General features: G+C 36.7%; 1 protein-coding gene across 3 annotated transcripts in view; it reads right to left on the bottom strand.

The window, feature by feature from the left end:
* UMAD1 (UBAP1-MVB12-associated (UMA) domain containing 1) overlaps positions 1 to 24476 on the bottom strand; it is a 238865-nt gene that overhangs the window by 198733 nt on the left and 15656 nt on the right. For 2 of the 3 annotated variants that reach the window (XM_008978683.4, XM_034963692.2), the window contains one exon: positions 7112 to 7226. In XM_008978683.4, coding sequence (XP_008976931.1) covers positions 7112 to 7193 — 82 coding nt within the window. In that variant the 5' untranslated portion in view covers positions 7194 to 7226. Of the gene's footprint in view, positions 1 to 4360; positions 4468 to 7111; positions 7231 to 24476 lie in introns of those variants that run through there. The other variant, XM_024929468.3, reaches the window with a different exon arrangement.

The raw sequence follows: 24476 nt of genomic DNA, 5'->3' as shown, positions 1-24476 counted from the left end.
TCAACATACAAAAATCAATAGCATTTTTATATGCCAACAGCAAACAATTTGAAAAAGAAACCAAGAAAGTAATCCCATTTATAAAGCTACCAGTAAAATAAAATACTTAGGAATAAATATAACCAAAGTGAAAGATCTCTAAAATAAAAATTATAAAATACTGATGAAAGAAACCAAAGAGAACACACATAAAAAAAAATGGAAAGATATTCCATATTTATGGATTGGAAGAATCAGTATTGTTAAAATGTCCATACTACCCAAAACAATCTACAGATTCAATGCAATCACTATCAAAATACCAAAGACATTCTTCACAGAAATGGAAAAAATAATCCTAACATTTATATAGAATCACAAAAGACCCAGAGAAGCCAAAACTGTTCTAAGCAAAAACAACAAAATTAGACGAATCACACTACCTGACTTCAAATTATACTAAAAAGCTATAGTAACTAAAATAGCACAGTACCGGCATAAAAACAGACACATGGACGAATGGAACCAAATACAGAACCCAGGAATAAATTCACACATTTACAATGAACTCATTTTCAACAAGGGTGCCAAGGATATACATTGGGAAAAGGAAGTCTTGAATCAGTGGTGCTGGGAAAACTGGATATCTCTATGCAGAAGAATAAAACTAGACCCCTATCTCTTGCCACATACAAAAATCAAATCAAAATGGATAAAATACTTAAATCTAAGACCTGAAACTATGAAACTACTAGAAGAAAGCATTGGGCAAATGCTACAGGACAGTAATCTGAACAAAGATTTCTTGAGTAATACCCCACAAGCACAGGCAACCAAAGCAAAAATGGACAAATGGGATTACATCAAGTTAAAAGGCTTCTGCACAACAAAAGAAATGATTAATCAACAGTAAAGAGACAACCCACAGAATGGGAGAAAATATCTGCAAACTACTCATCTGACAATGGATGAACAATCAGTATATATAAGGAACTCAAACAACTCAACAGGAAAAAATAAAATAATCCAATTTTAAAATGGGCAGGCCAGGCATAGCAGCTCACGCCTGTAATCTCAGCACTTTGGGAGGCGGAGGCAGGAAGATGGCTTGAGCCTAAGAGTTCGAAAGTGGCCTGAGTAACATAGTGAGTTATTGTCTCTTAATATGTGTGTGTGTATATATATATATTTATCTATAAATTAAATATATAAATATATATTTATCTATAAATTAAATATATGAATATATTTATCTATAAATTAAATATATGAATATATTTATCTATAAATTAAATATATGAATATATTTATCTATAAATTAAATATATGAATATATTTATCTATAAATTAAATATATGAATATATTTATCTATAAATTAAATATATGAATATATTTATCTATAAATTAAATATATGAATATATTTATCTATAAATTAAATATATGAATATATTTATCTATAAATTAAATATATAAATATATATTTATAAATTAAATATATAAATATATATTTATAAATTAAATATATAAATATATATTTATAAATTAAATATATAAATATATATTTATAAATTAAATAATAAATATATATTTATAAATTAAATAATAAATATATATTTATAAATTAAATATATAAATATATATTTATAAATTAAATATATAAATATATATTTATATAATTAAATATATAAATATATATTTATAAATTAAATATATAAATATATATTTATAAATTAAATATATAAATATATATTTATAAATTAAATATATAAATATATATTTATAAATTAAATATATAAATATATATTTATAAATTAAATATATAAATATATATTTATAAATTAAATATATAAATATATATTTATAAATTAAATATATAAATATATATTTATAAATTAAGTATATAAATATATATTTATAAATTAAGTATATAAATATATATTTATCTATAAACTAAATATATAAATATATATTTATCGATAAATTAAATATATAAATATATATTTATCGATAAACTAAATATATAAATATATATTTATCGATAAACTAAATATATAAATATATATTTATCGATAAACTAAATATATAAATATATATTTATCGATAAACTAAATATATAAATATATATTTATCGATAAACTAAATATATAAATATATATTTATCGATAAACTAAATATATAAATATATATTTATCGATAAACTAAATATATAAATATATATTTATCGATAAACTAAATATATAAATATATATTTATCGATAAACTAAATATATAAATATATATTTATCGATAAACTAAATATATAAATATATATTTATCTATAAACTAAATATATAAATATATATTTATCTATAAATTAAGTATATAAATATATATTTATCTATATTAAATATATAAATATATATTATCTATATTAAATATATAAATATATATTATCTATAAATTAAATATATAAATATATATTTATTATATAAAATTAAATATATATTAAATAATATATAAATTTTTTTTTTATATATCTGAATAGCTATTTCTCAAGACATACAAAATGACCAATAGGCATATTAAAAAAACGTTCAATATTGTTGATCATCAGAGAAATGCAAATCAAAATCAAAATGAGATATCATCTCAACCCAGTTAAAATGGCTTTAATCCAAAAGATAAGCAATAACAAATGCTGGCAAGGATGTGTAGAAAAGGGACCTCATACCCTGGTGGCAGGAATGTAAATTAGTACAGCCAGTATGAAGACCAGTATGGAGATTCCTCAAAAAACTAAAAACAGAACTACTATATGATACAGCAATTCTACTGCTGGGTACATACCCAAAAGAAGAAATCAGCATATCAAAGAGACGTCCACATTCCCATGTTTATTGCAGTACTATTCACAATAGCCAACTTATAGAATCAACCTAAGTGTCTCCATCAACAGATGAATAGATAAAGAAAATGTGGTACATATACACAATGGAATACTATTTAGCCATAAAAAAGAATGAAATCCTGTCCTTTGCAACAACATAGATGGTACTAGAGGAGATCATGTAAAGTGAAATAAAGCAGGCACAAAAAGACAAATTTCACATTTTCTCACTCATATGAGGGAGCTCAGTTTTTTTCAAATTGAACTCATGGAGATAGAGAATAGAATGATGGTTACCAAAGGCAAGGAAGGGTAGCAGAAAGAGGGAAATAAAATGGGGATGGATGATGGGTACAAAAATACAGTTAGATAGAAGGAATAAGATCTAGTATTTGGTAGCACAATAGGGTGACTATAGTTAACAATAATTTATTGTATATTTTTAAATAACTAAAAGAGTGGAAATTGAATGTTGCTAACACAAAGAAATAACTGCTTGAAGTGACAGATATCCTAATTACCCGATTTGATCACTACACATTATATGCCTGTGTCAAAACATCACCTGTACCCTGTAAATATATACAACTATTATGTACCCATAATGATTAAAAATAAAAAATTTAAAACAAAATAGATGTGTGCAAGTATGTGTCCATGTTAATAAAAGCATTAAAAGCATTTTCTATTTACCATTTGACCTACTTGACTTTTTCCAGAATATTTTATACAGTATGCTCTGAGACTAAAGTAGATATTATATATGTCAGTATAGAATGATATAATAAAAAGAGAAACCTAGCAGAGCAAATCAATTTTTTAAAAAAGAGTTTACCAGATAATTAACTATAACTTTAAAGACAATTAACTATATTCCTAATAATCTGTCAGGATCTTTATCTGTCAATTCAGTTAAGTTCTTCACCACTGAAGGATGTTTTCACTAATTAAACCATATATACCAACTTCCAATTTCAACTTCTTCAAGGAATTTTCTGAAATATTTTAAAATATTTTTAAAACATTTAAACTATTAAATAGTAAAAAGTTTGGGTTAGCCAAAATAAAAGCCAAACTTTATGAACAGTATTACAACAACCAACCTTCTTTTATTAAAACAAATAAAAAACAGCACTTTCTCTTTTCAATTGTAGAGAATACAACTTTTTTTAAAAAACAAAGAGGTTAGGATGTCAATAATGTCTTAGAATTAAAACTGATGATATAACTTTTTTTTACAAAAAGATGGATAGTTCAGTGGTTTAGAGGATAGGTTCTGAAGTCAGATTGCCTGGGCTAATTCCAGATCTGCTACATACTAACTGGAGAAACTTGGAAACATTAAATCCTAGCCTGTGTATGGTGATATAATAGTACTACCTCACTCACAGGGTTTTTCCAAACATTTTACACACATTAACTCATTTAATCCCCTCAATAACTTCATGGGGTAGGTACCGATATCGTGCTCATTTCCTAGATATGCTAAGTGGTACTGGGAAGGGTAACTAACCTGCCAAGGGTAGAGAGTAAGTCGTGGAGCCACGAAGCCAACCCAAAGGGTCTGACCCAGGGTCAGCACTTTCAACAGCACGTCACTGGAGAGCCTCTGAGATGCTTCTGCGGAAGAAGGAAGAGGGCATGAATGATGAAAAGAGAACGAAGACAGAGGAAGTAAGAGCTGAGAAATGATGCTGACTGATACCATCCAAACTTCAGGAGAGTAATGGTACCCACAGAAGACTATGTACAGAGGATTTTATGAAAATGGTGAAGGGGTGGAGCTTTGCACCTGGGGGGAAATGAGGCTAAACAGAGACAAGCGTCAGCAGACAGAGGAGCGAGCTGAAGGGCAACGAGGCCTCAGCCAACATCTGGCGGACCTGATTTGTTTGGGTCATTTGAACGAGGTACAGCAGCTGCACTGCAAATTAAACTGCTATCCTGGAACTACGACGGAAGTGATTCTTCACCATGACTGTTCAACTGCTAGACATATGGTGCTGGGTACGACACCAATTATGCTAGTCCAGGATGGTCCTGGGAAAATTCCCTCAGATGGAGCAGCTGGTACTGAGAGCATATTAGAGTAATTAGGTCCCGGAAATTCCTTCTTAAAATACGAAATTTGGAAGTTTGTGTGCCTTCTGAGGCTCAGTTAAAGAAAGACTACTTAAACTAGTCTTTCCTGGAAAGGGAAAGGAGATCCATAGTAGATAATACTCTGAGGCAGAAGGCCCTGGAAACTGGGCTTCTACTGAGATAGCTACAAGACATGCAATGGAATGTCTCATCAGGACTACATGCTACCAGAAATTGGAGGAGATCTTAGCAGCACCAGGAGCCACTGCAGTGGTGGTTAAAATTTGTCTCAGAAATCCTACAAAGTGGCAGAGAAGTAGGGATAAAGTAGATGAATAAAAAGTTTAAGGTCCAGCATTAGGAATTCTATGTGCTTTCAAAGATGCCAGTACACCCAACTTACAGCCTCTAAATGGCTATTTGATAACAAAAAGAATAATGTCAATTTCTAATCATAAAGACAACAGAAAAGAGGCTGGACGTGGTGGCTCATGCCTGTAATCCCAACACTTTGGGGGGCCGAGGCAGGAAGATTGCTTGAGGCCAGGAGTTCAAGACCAACCTGGGCAACATGGCAAGACCCCATCTCTATTTTCTTTAAAAATAATTTAAAAAAAATTTTTTAATACATATATAATAAAAACAACAGAAAAAAGCAGAGTTCCCTGTATATGTGTTAAGACTTCAGAGGTATTTTAAAATCAGGAATATATAACAGAGTGGAAAAAAAGAGTTTTTTGGAAAAAATTCTGAGAGAAGAATTTATTGTGAAACTCCTGAAAAAGAGAAACTTCACAGGAGGCCTGATGTACCCCTGAAGTTTTCTGTTAGCGAGGCTAATTCAAGAAGTGTGAAAAAAGTAACACTGGCAGCTTTCAAGGAACTAAAATCGGAGTTAACAGAGTCAGTTCTGACTTGGAAGCCAAGGCATAAATTCCTGACACACTACGAAGGAAGGGTCATATTAGCAATTAAGTCCACTGCACCCTACCTTATCCCAGTCAGAAGGCTACCCAGAAAAATCATCAGCCCTGGTCAAAGACTAAGCCCCATTATTTTTACCTCAGGTATAAGGGATCTGGTCTGAAGAAAACAATTCTGAGCAACCTCCCAGCTACTGCTCCTGTCCCTGGACATACAAGACAGGTTCTCAAAAACAACAGGCCTGCCAGAACATGGCTGTAGAAATGATGGAAAATTCTATAGTAAAGTTTATCCACGAGAAAAACTCTATTCTGGTCTCACAGAGATTACCCTTAAATCTAAGGGAAACATCCCTTATTTCTCAAAGCCTACAGAGCATTGGCTGATGCTAGCAGATGCCAGTCTGACAGGGCCAAGATAAAGGAAGTAAGAGGTAGGAAACCAGTATCTGGAAAAGGAGACCCAGAGAAACATTCCAGGGAGTGAAGACCATATGAGTTAATGCAAATCTTCTCAGAGAAGGAGTAGGAATTTGGTGGGAGGAGGTCCAGCATGGAAAAGGATGAGAACCACAAGGAAACACTGGGTTTGACTACCCCACACCATACTTTGGAAAGAGAATTTCTGGGAAGAGCATACAAAGATGTTGGGCAAAACTTTTCCTCAGGGGAAGAAATGTGACATGACATGGAGGAAATTTTACTTTTCAGAATTCCCCTGGTGAAGAACACTGTATTTGATTGTAAGAAATATTTTTTAAAGACACTAAAATCTTTAAAATTTGCAGGTATTAATTTTATAATAGAAAATAGTCTTAAACAGGAAACACTATTTAACATATTTAGATTTTAAAGTCTACTTCATTCAGCAAATATTTATTGGATGCCTAATTTAATTTCAGATGCTAATTTATGAAACAAGGTTAGTACTATTTATAAGACAGAACTTGAATTCATCAAGGATTCTTGAAGACTTTAGATTTTCCACAGTTAAAAAAAAAGGGGGGGAAAAAGAAGTGATTTTACACATTTAACTTGGAGAACACAGCCAAATCAACATGCATGAAAAGTCTCACCTGATGACACTATTCCAAGTAATTGATGACTTTCATCTTTACAGATTTTACTCTTTAAAAATTAAACACATAAATTAATTCTGAAATTATAAGAAATAGTTTAAAATCAATCATATAATTTTCAAGTAATTTTTTAAAGAAAACATAATTCACCTAATTATTTTGTTTCTTAAAAAGACTCACCTAAAAGGACGAATCCATCTGCTTCTGTCTCTGGTACTGAGGGCTTTTTAGATTCCGGAGGCTTTCTGAAGAAGTGAAACATTGCTGCTGCTGCTGCTGCTGCTGCTGCTGCTACCTGAAATAGAAACATTACACAATGTCAAATTCAGATGCAACTGTAAAACTCTTACCCTTTTTAGCAAAAAGTTAAGCATAACGATATAACAATAGTTACTCTTAGGAATTCTATGGCCAGATGTAAAACCACGAGCCTTCTCTAGATGTCAGCCGACAAAGCTAGAAAATGATCTTCCAGTTTAAACTCCTGTATCCTTTGAAGTTCACAGTGCAACCTCTCTCAATTTCTGAAGATTCAGAAAATAACCCAGGAAATCCCTACATACAAAACTCAAATCAACAGATAACACGAGAATCTGGAAGGATCTTGCTAACCATAAAACAGACACTGGTTTGGGTAATAGGAAAAAATAAAATAAACAAACCTGTCCAGGTTTCTTGTCATGTTGTAACTACCTTAAGCCTCATAAAACTAAGGCCACTGGAAAAAAGAAAACATTTCAAACATCCCCTACTGATGGTTACCTAATTTAGACACTCAAGCACTGTACCTGTATTAGTCCATTCTCACACTGCTATGAAGAAATATCCTCGACTGAGTGATTTATAAAGAAAGGAGATTTAATTGACTCACAGTTTCACATGGCTGGGGAGGCCTCAGGAAACTTAAAAGCATAGGGGAAGTCACCTCTTCACAGGACGACAGGGAGAGAATGAGTGCCAAGCCCCTTATAAAACCATCAGATCTCATGAGAACTCACTCACTATCACGAGAACAACATGAAATGGCTCCCATGATTCAGTTATCTCCACCTGGTCCTGCCCTTGACACATGGGCATTAATACAATTCAAAGTGAGATTTGGGTGGGGACAAAGAACCAAACCATATCAGTACCCATTATAAAATTGCAGCCAACTTTAAATTCCCATCAGTGCAGATCCTTGTGTTGGTGAGATTATTGTGACCATCCGCAATACACACATGCTCACACGCACACAAATACAAGCACACATTCACAACCCTCTTTTCCTACTATTCCCATTGTTATACATTCAAGTAGGCCAACAATTTCTAGAAAACAACTGGGGAGAAAGTTGAAGGGTACTTGCAAGGATACACAGGATTCTGAGGACAGTTCCTTACAAGCCAAAAAAATAAAAGAGAAAGCAAAGAACAATCCTGGTGGCAGCAAGTGCTCCAAGTTTTAGTTTTCATATATTTCACCCATAGCAGAAAACCAAGAAGGGAGGGTGAGGATTTAATCTGAGTGAAAGCCGTCTAGCAACTGGAAATTATACTGGGATTTGTGCTGGTTGGCCTGACCTGAGTTGTAGATCAGAGAAGGATATGAACCCCAACATAAGTGAATGGTAAAAGGAATCTATTGGTTGCTAGAAACCATATCTGGCAGATTTCACTTTTAAAAAAGGAATTCAAAATGGAGAAGAAAAACACAAGCCATGTGAAGAAGAAAACATTCTAATTAGAGAAAAGGAACAGCTTCTGAAATCCTTAAAGAAAGTGCTTACTGGATATAGTAATAGATACAAAAGAAAAGTTTGAAAACAGTTTGGCACTCTCTATAGAGAGCAAGGAGAGATGGCCTCTAATGAAACTGGTGAAAAACAAGATTAGATGAAAAAGCAAAAGAAAAGGATGAAAAGACAAGGAATCAAATGAAAAAAAGTAACTGAGTAAGATAAAGGGAAACCCCCACAAGGAAAAAATGAGGTCAGAAAAGAATTGGTTTGCAAGCAGAAATGTAAGACAATAGATTTCAAATTAAATGACTTATACAATTGGAAAAGGCAACTACTTTTCAACCTCGAACAGTTAAAAACAAAACTGAGAAGGCCTTTAAGGAACAACAGCTAATTAAAACTCAGCCTCAGCTAAGGATCAAATAAAGGGTATATAGCTGATATTAAAACCTCAGTGTAGACTAATGTGGCACTCAGTAAATTCTTTCTCTTCGGATAAAACGGTTCAGAAAAAAGAGACTAAGGGTGTGGGTCTCCAACTGAAGCCTTGTGGAGCCAAGAGATCCTCAAATAAAGAGAAGAGGGGTGCATGCACAGAGGTGAAAAAGATAAGAAATACAGGAAATCTAAGAATTACATCTTACATCTAGCAAAAATTTTAGGTCTGGCTATTGACACACGAAGCTGACTAAAGTCAAGTAGATAAGAAGCCAACAAAATTTTTGAGAGTTGTACTGCAAAAATAATCTGGTCTCAATTCAAAGAGTAATATGATTATTGAATGCTTAAAACAACCCTTAGACACCAATTTTCTACAGGTAAGAAGCTGCCAGAGAAAACTGTTCAGCCCCCAAGGAGGCCCATGCCCATTTCCGTTGTAGCCAAGGAAGTTACCGAAAAGGAAAAAATTCCAACAGGGTGAAGCCAATGGCATGGAAGACAATGGATGGAGGAGCCTCTCCCAGGAAGCAGAATCTGGACATAATTAAGGAACATTCTTGGGCCCAAGATAGGGGTCCCCCAAAATTCTACTGTGGAATTGCAGAATTGCTACAACTTTTGACTGTTCTCTCTCTCCCTTTGTTCGCCTTTGTAAATGGGAGTGGTTTTGGCAATTATGCTTACCAGTTCCACCAGGGTGTAAGGGGAAAGGAGGGGCAGATTACTTGTCTTTTTAGTTCATGAAGTCTCCAGATCAAGAGTACCACATCTGAACATGATGAACAGACTCTTGTGTATCAGCCAGAGGCACTGAACTTTGAGCATGATGCTATAACTGAATGGGGCAATGAGACAGACTGCCTTGGGGAGGGGTGAGTTACTTTGCCTACAGTAGTAGAGAGACAGATCTGAATATATGGTGAACACAAATGAGAACCACGGAATCGTTAGGGCTGTTTACCAGCTCTGTTTTATGGAGACATAATAGGACAGTTTTCTCTTCCCTCCTTGGAGTCAGATGTGGCCATGTGACTTGCCTTGTTCACTGTGCCACATGCCATTAGAGTGCTACAAGAACTTTTGTGGATATAGAGAGACCCTTTAGAAAGTGGCCCCTCTTTTAACATATGAATAACAGTCTTTTAACAGAAGGACTCAAATTTCCAATGCCTTTTGATGTCTGGCCACAAGTCAGAAATGCAACAAACACGGATATCACAAAAGTAGTTTTGATAAGTCATTCTCCAACCCCAAAAGTTTAAGTTGTTATAAAAGCCAGACTAAACTCAAGTGTAGTATAAGAAAACAAACAACCTGTTTTTAACCCAAGTATTGTGTATGGAATTTATAACAAGTAATTAAGTGAAATGTTAAAATTTTTAATGACCTAAAACATCAAATTTAAACACACTGGCTGCAGCAGTCTGTTACATAGCATGACTTACTGGCAAAGCATAACATTATAATCTGTCACTTCCAAACATCAGAACATTATAATATCCCAAATATATTATAGAAGGAGGGATAATTTAGGCTCCAAAAGTCAAGAAACGTGTAGGCATGGAAAAAAGCAGGTCAGGAATAAGGCAAAGCAGGCAGAGACTATAGAAAAGAACTGAGAATGGCAACAAAGATTTGCTTTGGATAATTTCAGACAGTTCCGAAATTATTACAAAGGCATCAGTCACCCTCGTGTCTATCACTCCACCAATCTGACCACCAACTTAACTCCTTCCCCAACTACAGTCCACCTCAAGATGTTGTTCTGTGGGAACACGCTTCCTAGTTTACAATAAGAGTCTTGGGATTCCCTTGTATGATCAATACTGCTGCTGATGCTAAAGACTCATACCACTAGGTACCTAAGGTCAGTCTAACCATGTATCTTGAGTAATCCCCTCCATGCCTGAAAAGAACATATGCTAAAGCACTAAAATCTGCAATCAGCTTATCTTAATCCCATGATATTCTTTTCATATCACTCAAAAACACACAGTGGTATAAAAACTTAACCTACAGTGGAGAAAAGGACTGGCAAATACCATTCTTAGATCTCCCCTCTGTGAGGGGTATGGCAAGATTTAGTTACCCTGCCTAAGACTAGTAACTGGAAAGGCGAAGGGGAATAACTACAAATGCCACTAACATTTACTGAGTTCCTACAGTGTGTCAGACCCTATATCAAAATACTGTATACAATCGTTTCCTCCTTATCCACGGGGGACATGTTCCAAGATCCCAAGTAGACACCTGAAACCAACAATAGTACTAAACCCTATATACAGTATGTTTTTTCCTATACAAAAGGTTCTCCCAAGTAATGTTGCTTCATTTTAATATTGATGAGAAAAAAAAAAAACTTGATTCCCAGCTGGGGCCACTGTCTATGTATGTGTAGAGTTGGCCCATTCTCCCAACGTCTGTGTGGGTTTTCTCCCCAGTACTCCAGTTTCTTCCCACATCCCAAAGCTATGTCCATTAGGTGCACTGGCATGTCTACATGGTTCCTTTCTGAGTGAGTGTGGGTGGGTGTGTGAGTGCCCTGCAATAGAGTGGTGTCCTGTCCAGAGCTGGTTCCTCCTGAGGCCTTGAGGGCTTAAGCTGCCAGAAGAGCCTCTGGCCAGCTATAGCACTTAACTAGAATAATTGGGTAAATAATTATCTTACTTGTCTTATTAATATTTCTTAAATGTATGTATCACTAACATTCATTTCAATGTTTAACATTAGAAAAGTTTTTATCTTTATTTAGAAGTTGGTGATGTTTTTATGACCAGAAATATGCCATAAGAAATGAACTCTTGCTTATATCAATTAGCCTATGGTAAAACTGCTTTCATTACATGTTGTTTCACTTAAAGTCAGTTTCTAAGAACCCATCCATGATGTTAAGTGAGAATTTACAGTATGTATACACCTATGATAAAGTTTAATTTATAAATTAGGCACAGTAAGAGATGAGCAATAACTAATAATAAAATAGAACTATAACAATATATAGTAATAAAAGTTATGTGAATATGGTCCCCCTCTCTCTCCCTCTCTTAAAACCTTATTGTACTGTACTCATATATTTTTTTACTTAGTTGCCATAAGTAACTGAAACAGTAAAAATCAAAACTATAGATAAGAAGGGGGACTACTGTATGCTCTATCTCCTATAATCCTTACAATAGCCCCACAGGTATACACAATTATTCACATTGTGTAAGTAAAAGAAGTAAAGTAGGACCAGGCATGGTGGCTTACACCTGTAATCCCAGCACTTTGGGAGACCGAGGCAGGCAAATTGCTTGAGCCCAAGAGTTGAGACCAGCCTGGGCAACATGACGAAATCGTGTCTCTACAAAAAAAAAAATTAGCCAGGTGTGGTGGTGTGTGCCTGTGGTCCCAGCTAATCGGGAGGCTGAGGTTGGAGGACTGCTTGATCCCAGAAGGCGGGGGTGAAAGTGAGCCACTGCACTGCAGCCTGGGTGACAGAGCAAGACCCTGTGTCAAACGAACAAAAAAGAATTGAAGTAAAACACTAGGTTAAGTATTGGTCCAAGTTTACACAGCTAGTAGAGTAGAGCACAATCTTAAACCAAATCCTGTTGGCACCAAAACTGAATGCTTTTCATCAGTAAAGCAGCAGAGACCAGAAACACTTAACACTTAGGACATCTGTGTTGAACGTTCTTTAATATAATATTTCTCAATGTTAGTCAAACACATTTGATTAATACCATTTCTGTCTTTGTCAATCCCTACTTTCCCAAGCCTTGCTCAGCTCTATGCTGTGAAGACATTTACTAACTGCACAACATCTATGAAGACCTTCACTTACTTCATACTTTTATAATATAAACATTCATTAAGTGGATAGGCCAGACAATGATCCAAAACTGCAGGTGTAGCAGTGAACTTACATTTAGGGAAAAAAAACTGCAACCTCTGCCCATCATATTTCTGAGGCAATCCTTAGCAGAATTAAGAGTAATTTAACTGGAAGGGACCTGTATAATCCTGCTGCCCCAAGCCTAGTATGCGGTAAGCTCTAAGCACTCTTGCTTCTGATATGCATGGCCTTGACAGTTGGACTTCTGCCTGGAGTTCCCAAGAATACTCCAGTCTCATTTCCTTCTCTGTAGTTTTCAGTATTTTTTCAGTTGTCTACAATGAGCAAATTTTACGTTTATAAACAGGAAACATACCAAATTTTATTCTCAAAAACCCATTATTAGCTAGTGGCAACTTGCCTATCTGGGCTAGAACCCAACCTATAATGCATCTTAATACTCAAACACAGGGATCCTGGAGCTACCTCTATACAGGTGGGGGATAAAGGATTCATCTGTCAGCCGGGCACAGCGGCTGACGCCTGTAATCCCAGCACTTTGCGGGGCCTAGGCGGGTGGATCACCTGAGGTTAGGAGTTAGAGACCTGGCCTAGCCAACAAGGTGAAACCCCATCTCTACTAATAATATAAAAATTAGCTGGATGTGGTGGCGCACGCCTGTAATCCCAGCTACTCAGGAGGCTGAGAGGCAGGAGAATTACTTGAACTTGGGAGGCGGAGGTTGCAGTGAGCTGAGACCCCACCATTGCACTACAGCCTGGGCAACAAGAGTGAAACTTCGTCTCAAACAATAAATAAATAAATAAATTCATCTGTCCAAACCACAAAAATGGAAGAAAATTCCTGGAAATCACATATTTGATAAATAATATATATAAAGGATATATAAAGAACTCTTAAAACTCAATAATGAAAAAACAGCTCAATAAAAACTGGGCAAAAAATATGAACAGCCACTTCACCTAGCAAGATACATGAACAGCAAACCACCACATGGAAAATGACCAATATCATCAGTCAATAAGGAAAAGTAAATTAGAATCTCAATGAGATACCATTATATACCTATTAAAATATTTAAAATTAAAAAGATTTGCCCCGGTCAGGTACAGGGGCTCACATCTGTAATCCCAGTACTTTGGGAGGCTGAGGTGGGCAGATCACTTGAGGCCAGGAGCTCATGACCAGCCTGGGCAACATGGCAAAACCCCATCTCTACTACAAAAAATACAAAAATCAGCCAGGTGTGGTGGCGTGTGCCTGAGGTCCCAGCTACTCGGCAGACTGAAATGGGAGGATTGCTTGAGACCAGGATGTCAAGGATGCAACGAGCCAAGATCATGCCACTGCACTCCAGCCTGGGTGACAGGGCTATGAGACCCTATCTACAAAAACAAACAAACAAACAAACAAACAAAAAACACTTTCCCAAGTGTTAGCAAAGGGCAAAGATATGGAGCAACTGGAACTCTTGTACACTGGTGGTAGAAGGGTAATATGGTACAACCACTCTGGACAACAGTTTCGCAGTTTCTTAAAAACATAAACATATATCCATCATATAACTTAGCCCTTAGGAAATGAAAACATATGTCCACACTTGTATACAAATGTTGTAAACAACTTTTTTTAATAACCAAAAAATGGAAACAACCCAAATGTCCAATAACAGGTAAATGGATTTTTAAAAACTGCCATATGCATCCCATTCGGTAGTAAAAGGGGAACAAAATAGTGATATATGCTACAACATGCAACGATCTCAAAAAAAAAAAGCTGATGGAAAGAAGCCAGACAATATAAAAGTTCATACTATATGATTCCATTTATATAAACTTCTCAAAAATACAAACTAGTGTGCAGTGAAGTGAAAGAAAGTATATCAGAGGTTGCCTGGGGAGGGGAGGGACACAGAGGGAACAAAGGAAGGAGGGATGACAAGGGAGTAGCAGGAAACTCTTGGAAGTGATGGATATGTTCATTATCTTGACAGTAATGATTGTTTCAGCAGTATAAGCACACATCAAAACTCATCAAATTGTATATTTTCAATGTGTTACTGATCCAATCTCAATAAAGTTCTTTAAAAATTTATTAACACAATTAGATGTCATATGTAAGTTTTAGTTCACAATTATTGGGAAAATTGTCTCAAATCTCTTAAACCACTTTGTGTTACAGGGACAGTCTTTATATAAAAAGCAAAATGTTTCTTTTCTGCATGCATCACACAAAACTAAAAAATAAAAGGACACTGTATTGACTTTTAATGGTATACACAGACTGCGTATAAAAGGGCCTGCCTAATTGCTTAGCAGGGCAGATCCTATTGTTCAGAATAGAGGTAGGAGAGCACAAGAATATATTTCTTTTTTCCTATTACTCCAAGGCTTCCCTTTTAAGTAATATTATCCATGACAAAAGGATTAGGCAACATGGTTTTCTCAATTTGATTATCTCCTTTGAATTTCAACAGACTACTAGTTAATGTAAATATATCAAATAGACTAAAATTCCTGTGTGATTGATGCAGCTACTGTCTATAGACAGAATAATGTAAATACATGTGTATGAATGTGTGTGTGTGTATATATATATATCTATATATCACCCACACACATTTTATTCCAAATACAATAAATATGTAAATTTCACAGTGCTGAAAAATTAAAATCCTGAACGATGTTTAACCTTCCTCCTTTTGTACAGTGAAATGCATGATTATGCAAATATAAAAATTTAGACAACAAGTTTACTAATTTCTCCTCAGAGATACCAATACAGTACAGAGGAAGGTAGGCCATGCTTTTGGTAGCTTTAATCTTGACTGATAAGAATACACAACCTAAAACAACGCTAGAAAGCATAAAACATTCCAGAAAGATCAATGTGAATTAGAACTCTGGTAGGCTGCGCAGACTAGGTAGCCTTGAGTTTAACTTCATCTGATGTGTATAAACAAAGAAGAGAAGGAAGGCCTTTCCTGTAGGAAGGATCAACATGAACAAAAAGCATAGTGGGTATAGAGGAAAGCAAAGAGATTAACCTCACTAGAGGAAGGAACCATGTAGATAAGCAACAGAAATCAAGACTGCAAAAGAAGGGAAGAAATAAATTACTGAAGAGTTGGAAGCGTCAGGAAAGTGTCAGCATATTCAGAGTGGCAAAACAGGATTTGTTGGACATTACTGGGCAGTCTGGAGTCTTGAGCAAAGTATTTAAGAGAGATTAAATGTAAAATAGCATGCTAGAGAGACTGAGAAGAGCCTGGAGTCAAGAAGTTAAGACAGTTGTAGTGAAACGGGACTGGATTAAGATGGGTGAAGTTTGAATGAGAAAAGAAGGGATGTGCAGAAATGATATGGAAAAGTGGTATTATGAATAAGAAAAGGAAAAGTAGGAGACTTTATCTTAAGAGAAGAAAATAATAGTAAATTCCATTTCAATCTGATTTTCCAAGACAAACTGGAAATCCAGCTATTATGTAAAAATCTAGGTTTTAAATAGTAGCAAGAAATTCACGATGTTTACAAATACTGTGCAGATGGTAGAAATCCTGTAAAACTGGACTTGGCCTTCAGGTGGCAAAGTGTTTTAGACCTAGGTTAGGAATTAATAGCCTAAATCTAATCAGTAGAAGGAAAAATTGTTTAAGACTTTAGAATTCAGTAGATTTCCTGGCTAGCTCACCCATTCAGGTTATTCCCACCTTTGCTTGTTTTGACTAGGCTATTTTATAAATCTGTAGGAATAGGAGATCAATTGTAGAAAACTGATAGTCATGCATGTAATTCCTATCCATAAAAATGCTTCTGGTAAAATGCATTCATTATTGCCCCGGGGATACTAACCTATTTTGCAACCATTTATAAATTTCACATTCCTTATTTGCCTATCAGTGTGTGATGATGCTTTGAGTTCTCTTTTGAACCAGTTGCAGTATCTCACTAGTTCTCTCCTTAATTAACAAGTTCAGTATTTAACAGATTTTAGATTCATAGTAGAGACCTGATTTAATCCTCTTTTAAAATTTATCCTTTAGTATCAGTTAGACTACTAATTAGTATTACATAAAGACTCTCCCCCTGTTTTTCTGTCCCAACTAGGTTTTTTATTTTGTAGTTTTTGATATTGGTGTAATGGGGAAGAGGTACAGATGCCTGAGAGGATAAGCAAGGGAAGACATTTAAACTGATGTCACTTTTCAGCTCCACAGAACAGCTTGGAAACTAATTAATTAAATTGAAGCATTAACATAAATTTTACTTCCACCTCTCTTATTTATGCTCAGACTTTTAAAAACTGAAACAAAAACAAAGAAAAACAAAGAAAGAAAAAACTATCTTAGATTTAGGTGTTTGCTTCAAACTGCAAGTTCCCACCCTTGAGTGGAAGTAAACAATTTAGCAGGTCAAGACCAGACTTTTTTTTTTTAATGGAATGAAATAGGAAGAAAAAAAAAGTAGGGGAAGAGGGAAAGAAGGCAAAAAGATTGAGAGCATTATACATGGTAACTAATGCTTTATAAACTTTTGCATTTGGGTGCCTGTGCTGGGTTATAATAAGAAATCTATTTTCTAGTTTGGGCTACAGGCAAAAAAGCTTTTTCAAAGCACTCACACACTTCTTTAAATTTTTTTGAGAAAATTATGTACTTTTTAATTTCACATCTAAAACTTTCCATTGAAAATTATAAAGGACATAGTTTCTAGCATACTATAAATATTTACATGTTGAAACAAAATCATTATATCTTTCTTTTAAATTTATTCAACAAAATCTAAACACCATAACATTTTAACACTCACCATTAACCATTTTAAAAATACATGAAGAGGGGTTGCTGGCAAGATGGCCGAATAGCAACAGCTCCATCTGCAGCTCCCAGTGAGATCAACACAGAAGGCGGGAGATTTCTGAATTTCCAAGTGAGGTACCCGGCTCATCTCACTGGGACTGGTTAGACAGTGGGTGCAGCCCAAGGAGGGCGAACAGAAACAGGGTGGGGTGTCGCCTCACCCAGGAGGCACAAGGGGTTGGGAAACTCCCTCCCCTAGCCAAGGGAAGCCTTGAGGGACTGTGCGGTGAGGAACAGTGCACTCCGGTCCAGATACTACACTTTTCCCACGGTCTTCGCAACCCACAGACCAGGAGATTCCCGCCGGTGCCTATGCCACCAGGGACCTGGGTTTTAAGCACAAAACTGGGCGGCCATTTAGGCAGACACCGAGCTAGCTGCAGGAGTGTTTTTTTTTTCATACCCCACTGGCGCCTAGAACGCCAGCAAAACAGAACCATTCACTGCCCTGGAAAGGGGGCTGAAGCCAGGGAGCCAAGTGGTCTAGCTCAGTGGATCCCAACCCCATGGAGCTCAGCAAGCTAAGATCCACTGGCTTGAAATTATCGCTGCCAGCACAGCAACCTGAAGCTGACCTGGGACACTCGAGCTTGGTGGGGGGAAGGGCATCTGCCATTACTGAGGCTTGAGTGGGCCGTTTTCCCCTCACAGTGTAAACAAAGATGCCGGGAAAGATCCAACTGGGCACAGCCCTCCACAGCTCAGCAAAGCCGCTGTAGCCAGACTGCCTCTCTAGATTCCTCCTCTCTGTGTAGGGCATCTCTGAAAGAAAGGCAGCAGCCCAAGTCAGGGGCTTATAGACAAAACTCCCATCTCCCAGGGACAGAGCACCTCGGAGGAAGGGGCAGCTGTGGGCGCAGCTTCAGCAGAATTAAACGTCCCTGCCTGCCAGCTCTGAAGAAAGCAGCACATCTCCCAGCACAGCATTCAAACTCTGCTGAGGGTCAGACTGCCTCCTCAAGTGGGTCCCTGACACCCATGTCTCCTGACTGGGAGACACCTCCCAGCAGGGGCCGACAGACACCTCATACAGGAGAGCTCTGGCTGGCATCTGGTGGGTGCCCCTCTGGGACAAAGCTTCCAGAGGAAGGAACGGGCAACAATCTTTGCTGTTCTGCAGCCTCTGCTGATGATCCCTAGGCAAACAGGGTCTCGACTGGACCTCCAGCAAACTTCAGCTGACCTGCAGCAAACGGGCCTGTCAGAAGGAAAACTAACAAACAGAAAGGAGTAGCATCAACATCAACAAAATGATGTCCACTCAGAAACCCCACTGAAAGGTCACCAGCATCAAAGGCCAAAGGTAGATGAATCCACAAAGATAGGGAGAAACTAGCGCAAAAAGGCTGAAAATTCCAAAAACCAGAATGCCTCTTCTCCTCCAAAGGATCATAACTCCTCAGCAGCAAGGGAACAAAAATGGTGAGTTTGACAAATTGAAAGAAGGAGGCTTCAGAGATGGGTAATAACAAACTCCTCTGAGCTAAAGGAGCATGTTCTAACCCAACGCAAGGAAGCTAAGAACCTTGGAAAAAAAGGTTAGATGAATTGCTAACTAGAATTACCAGTTTAGAGAAGAACATAAATGACCTGCTGGAGCTGAAAAACACAGCACAAGAACTTCCTGAAGCATACACAAGTATCAATAGCCGAATCAATCAAGTGGAAGAAAGGATATCAGAGATTAAAGATCAACTTAATGAAATAAAGCATAAAGACAAGATTAGAAAACAAAACAAAAAAACAATCAAAAGGAATGAACAAAGCCTCCAAGAAATATGGGACTATGTGAAAAGACCAAATCTACATTTGATTGGCGTACCCGAAAGTGACAGGGAGAATAGAACCAAGTTGGAAAACACTCTTCAGGATATTATCCAGGAGAACTTTTCCAACCTAGCAAGAGAGGCCAACATTCAAATTCAGGAAATACAGAGAACACCACAAAGATAATCCTCGATAAGAGCAACCTCAAGACACATAATTGCCAGATTCACCAAGGTTGAAATGAAGGAAAAAATGTTAAGGGCAGCCAGAGAGAAAGGCTGGGTTACCCACAAAGGGAAGTCCATCAGACTAACAGTGGATCTCTCTGCAGAAACCCTACAGGCCAGAAGAGAGTGGGGGCCAATAGTCAACATTCTTAAAGAAAAGAAGTTTCAACACAGAATTTCATATCCAGCCAAACTAAGCTTCATAAGCAAATGAGAAATAAAATCCTTTACAGACAAGCAAATGCTGAGAGATTTTGTCACCACGGGGCCTGCCTTACAAGAACTCCTGAAGGAAGCACTAAACATGGAAAGGAACAACAGGTACCAGCCACTGCAAAAACATACCAAATTGTAAAGACCATCAACACTATGAAGAAACTGCATCAACTAACTGGAAAAATAACCAGCTGGCATAATAATGGCAGGATCAAATTCACACATAACATTATTAACCTGAAATGTAAATGGGCTAAATGCCCCCAATTAAAAGACACAGACTGGCAAATTGGATAAAGAGTCAAGATCCATCAGTATGTTGTATTCAGGAGACCCATCTCATGTGCAAAGACACACATAGGCTCAAAATAAAGGGATGAAAGAATATTTACCAAGCAAATGGAAAGCAAAAAACAGCAGGGTTTGCGATCGTAGTCTCTGATAAAACAGACTTTAAACCAACAAAGATCAAAAGAGACAAAAAGAGCATTACATAATGGTAAAGGGATCAATGCAACAAGAAGAGCTAACTATCCTAAATATATATGCCTCCAATACAGGATCACCCAGATTCATACAGCAAGTTCTTAGAGACTTACAAAGAGACTTAGACTCCAACACAATAATAGTGGGAGACTTTGACAACTCACAGTCAATATTAGATACATCAACGAGACAGAAAATTAACAAGGATATTCAGGACTTGAACTTGGCTCTGGACCAAGCGGACCTAATAAACATCTACAGAACACTCCACCCCAAATTAACAGAATATGCATTCTTCTCAGCACCACATCATACTTATTCTAAAATTGACCACATAATTGGAAGTAAAACACTCCTCAGGAAATGCAAAAGAACGGAAATCATAACAGTCTCTCAGACCACAGTGCAATCAAATTAGAGCACAGGATTAAGAAACTCACTCAAAACTGCACAACTACATGGAAACTGAACAACCTGCTCCTGTATGACTACTGGGTAAATAACGAAATTAAGGCAGAAATAAAGATGTTCTTTGAAACCAATGAGAACAAAAATACAAGGTACCAGAATCCCTGGGACACATCTAAAGCAGTGTTTAGAGGGAAATTTATAGCACTAAATGCCAACAAGAGAAAGTGGGAAAGATCTAAAATTGACACCCTAACATCGTAATTAAAAGAACTAGAGAAGCAAGAGCAAACAAATTCAAAAGCTAGCAGAAGACAAGAAATAACTAAGATCAGAGCAGAAATGAAGGAGATAGAGACATGTAAAACCCTTCGAAAAATCAATGAATCCAGGAGCTGGCTTTTTTAAAAGATCAACAAAATAAAAAGACTGCTAGCAAGACCAATAAAGAAGAAAAGAGAGAAGAATCAAATAGATGCAATAAAAAATGATATAGGGGATATCACCATTGATCCCACAGCAATACAAACTACCATCAGAGAATACTATAAACAAGCTACGCAAATAAACTAGAAAATCTAGAAGAAATGGATAAATTCCTGGACACATACACCTTCCCAAGTCTAAACCAGGAAGAAGTCGAATCCCTGAATAGACCAATAACAAGTTCTGAAATTGAGGCAGTAATTAATAGCCTACCAACCAAAAAAAGTCCAGGAACAGATGGATTCACAGCCAAATTCTACCAGAGGTACAAACAGGAGCTGGTACCATTCCTTCTGAAACTATTCCAAACAATAGAAAAAAAGGGGCTCCTCCCTAACTCATTTTATGAGGCCAGCATCATCCTGACACCAGGCAGAGATACAACAAAAAAAGAAAATTTCAGGCCAACATTCCTGATGAATATTGATGCAAAAATACTCAATAAGATACTGGCAAACTGAGTCCAACAGCACATCAAATAGCTTATCCACCACAATCAAATCAGCTTCATCAATGGGATGCAAGGCTGGTTCAACATACACAAATCAATAAACGTAATCCAGCATATAAACAGAGTCAATGACAAAAACCACATGATTATCTCAATAGATGCAGAAAAGGCCTTCGATAAAATTCAACAGCCCTTCATACTAAAAACTCTCAAAAAACTAGGTATTGATGGAATGTATCTCAAAATAATAAGAGCTATTTATGACAAACCCACAGCCAATATCATACTGAATGGGCAAAAACTGGAAGCATTCCCTTTGAAAACTGGCACAAGGCAAGGATGCCCTCTCTCACCACTCCTATTCAACACAGTATTAGAAGTTCTGGCCAGGGCCATCAGGCAAGAGAAAGAAATAAGGGGTATTCGAATAGGAAAAGAGGAAGTCAAATTGTCTCTGTTTGCAGATGACATGATTGTATATTTAGAAAACCCCATCGTCTCAGCCCAAAATCTCCCTAAGCTGATAAGCAACTTCAGCAAAGTCTCAGGATACAAAATCAATGTGCAAAAATCACAAGCATTCCTATACACCAATAATAGACAAACAGAGAGCCAAATCATGAGTGAACTCCCATTCACAATTGCTACAGAGAATAAAATACCTAGGAATCCAACTTACAAGGGACATGAAGGACCTCTTCAAGAAGAATTATAAACCACTGCTCAAGGAAATAGGAGAGGACACAAACAAATGGAAAAACATTCCATGCTCATGGATAGGAAGAATCAATATCATGAAAATGGCCATACTGCCCAAAGTAACTTATAGATTCAATGCTATCCCCATCAAGCTACCATTGACTTTCTTCACAGAATTAGAAAAAACTACTTTAAATTTCATATAGAACCAAAATAGAGCCCACATAGCCAAGACAATCATAAGCAAAAAGAACAAAGCTGGAGGCATCACACTACCTGACTTCAAACTATACTACAAGACTACAGTAACCAAAACAGCATGGTATGGGTACCAAAACAGAGTTATAGACCAATGGAACAGAACAGAGCCCTCAGAAATAATACCACACATCTACAACCATCTGATCTTTGACATACCTGAAAAAAACAAGCATGGGGAAGGGACTCCCTATGTAATAAATGCTGTTGGGAAAACTGACTAGCCATATACAGAAAACTGAAACTGGACTGCTCCCTTACACCTTATACAAAAATTAACTCAAGATGGATTAAAGACCTAAACGTAAGACATAAAATCATAAAAACCCTAGAAGAAAACCTAGGCAATACCATTCAGGACACAGGCATGGGCAAAGACTTCATGACTAAAACGCCAAAAGCAACGGCAACAAAAGCCAAAATTGACAAATGGGATCTAATTAAGCTAAAGAGCTTCTGCACAGCAAAAGAAACTATCATCAGAGTGAACTGGCAACCTACAGAAAGGGAGAAAATTTTTGTGATCTATCCATCTGACAAAGGGCTAATACCCAGACTCTAGAAAGAATTTAAACAAATTTACAAGAAAAAAACAACCCCATCAAAAAGTGGGCAAAAGATATGAACTGACACTTCTCAAAAGAAGACATTTATGCAGACAAGAAACATATGAAAAAAAGCTCATCATCACTGGTCATTAGAGAAATGCAAATCAAAACCACAATGAGATACATTCTCACGCCAGTTAGAATGGTGATCATTAAAAAGTCAGGAAACAACAGATGCTGGAGAGGATGTGTAGAAATAGGAAGGCTTTTAACACTGTTGGTGGAAGTGTAAATTAGTTCAACCATTGTGGAAGTCAGTGTGGTGATTCCTCAAGGATCTAGAACCAGAAATACCATTTGACCCAGCAATCCCATTACTGGGTATATATCCAAAGGATTATAAATCATTCTACCATAGAGACACATGCGCACGTATGTTTATTGCAGCGCTGTTCACAATAGCAGACTTGGAACCAAACCAAATGCCGATCAATGATAGACTGGATAAAGAAAATGTGGCACATATACACCATGGAATAGTATACAGACATAAAAAAGAATGAGTTCATATCCTTTGCAGGGACATGGATGAAGCTGGAAACCATCATTCTCAGCAAACAAACACAAGAACAGAAAACCAAACACCACATGTTTTCACTTATAAGTGGGAGTTGAGCAATGAGAACACATGGACACAGGGAGGGGAACATCACACACTGGGGCCTGTCACGGGGTGGAAGGCTAGGGGAGGAATAGCATTAGAATGCTAATGTAGATGACAGATTGATGGATGCAGCAAACCACCATGGCACGTGTATACCTATGAAACAAACCTGCATGTTCTGCACATGTACTCCAGAACTTAAAGTATAATAAAACAAAAAAAATTTTTTTAAGTACATGAACAAGTTCTTTACTAACAGCAAGAGACTTTACATTGTTCTTTTTTCTCCTTCAACCCGTATTTCCACTCCACTTCCACCCTCAGAACCACGCAGCTTTAACAATGGTGTATACAGCAGAATACAAAGTAGTGGCGGTAACCTCACTTTTAAGAGAGCCTGTCCTGGCCGGGCGCAGTGGCTCATGCCTGTAATCTCAGTACTTTGGGAGGCAGAGGCAGGCGGATCACCTGAGGTTG

The sequence above is a fragment of the Pan paniscus genome, chromosome 6 (assembly GCF_029289425.2).
Source record: "Pan paniscus chromosome 6, NHGRI_mPanPan1-v2.0_pri, whole genome shotgun sequence".
Taxonomy (NCBI): Eukaryota; Metazoa; Chordata; class Mammalia; order Primates; family Hominidae; genus Pan; species Pan paniscus.
Note: the sequence above shows the minus strand (reverse complement) of the source record. Positions and strands in the feature narration are given on the sequence as shown.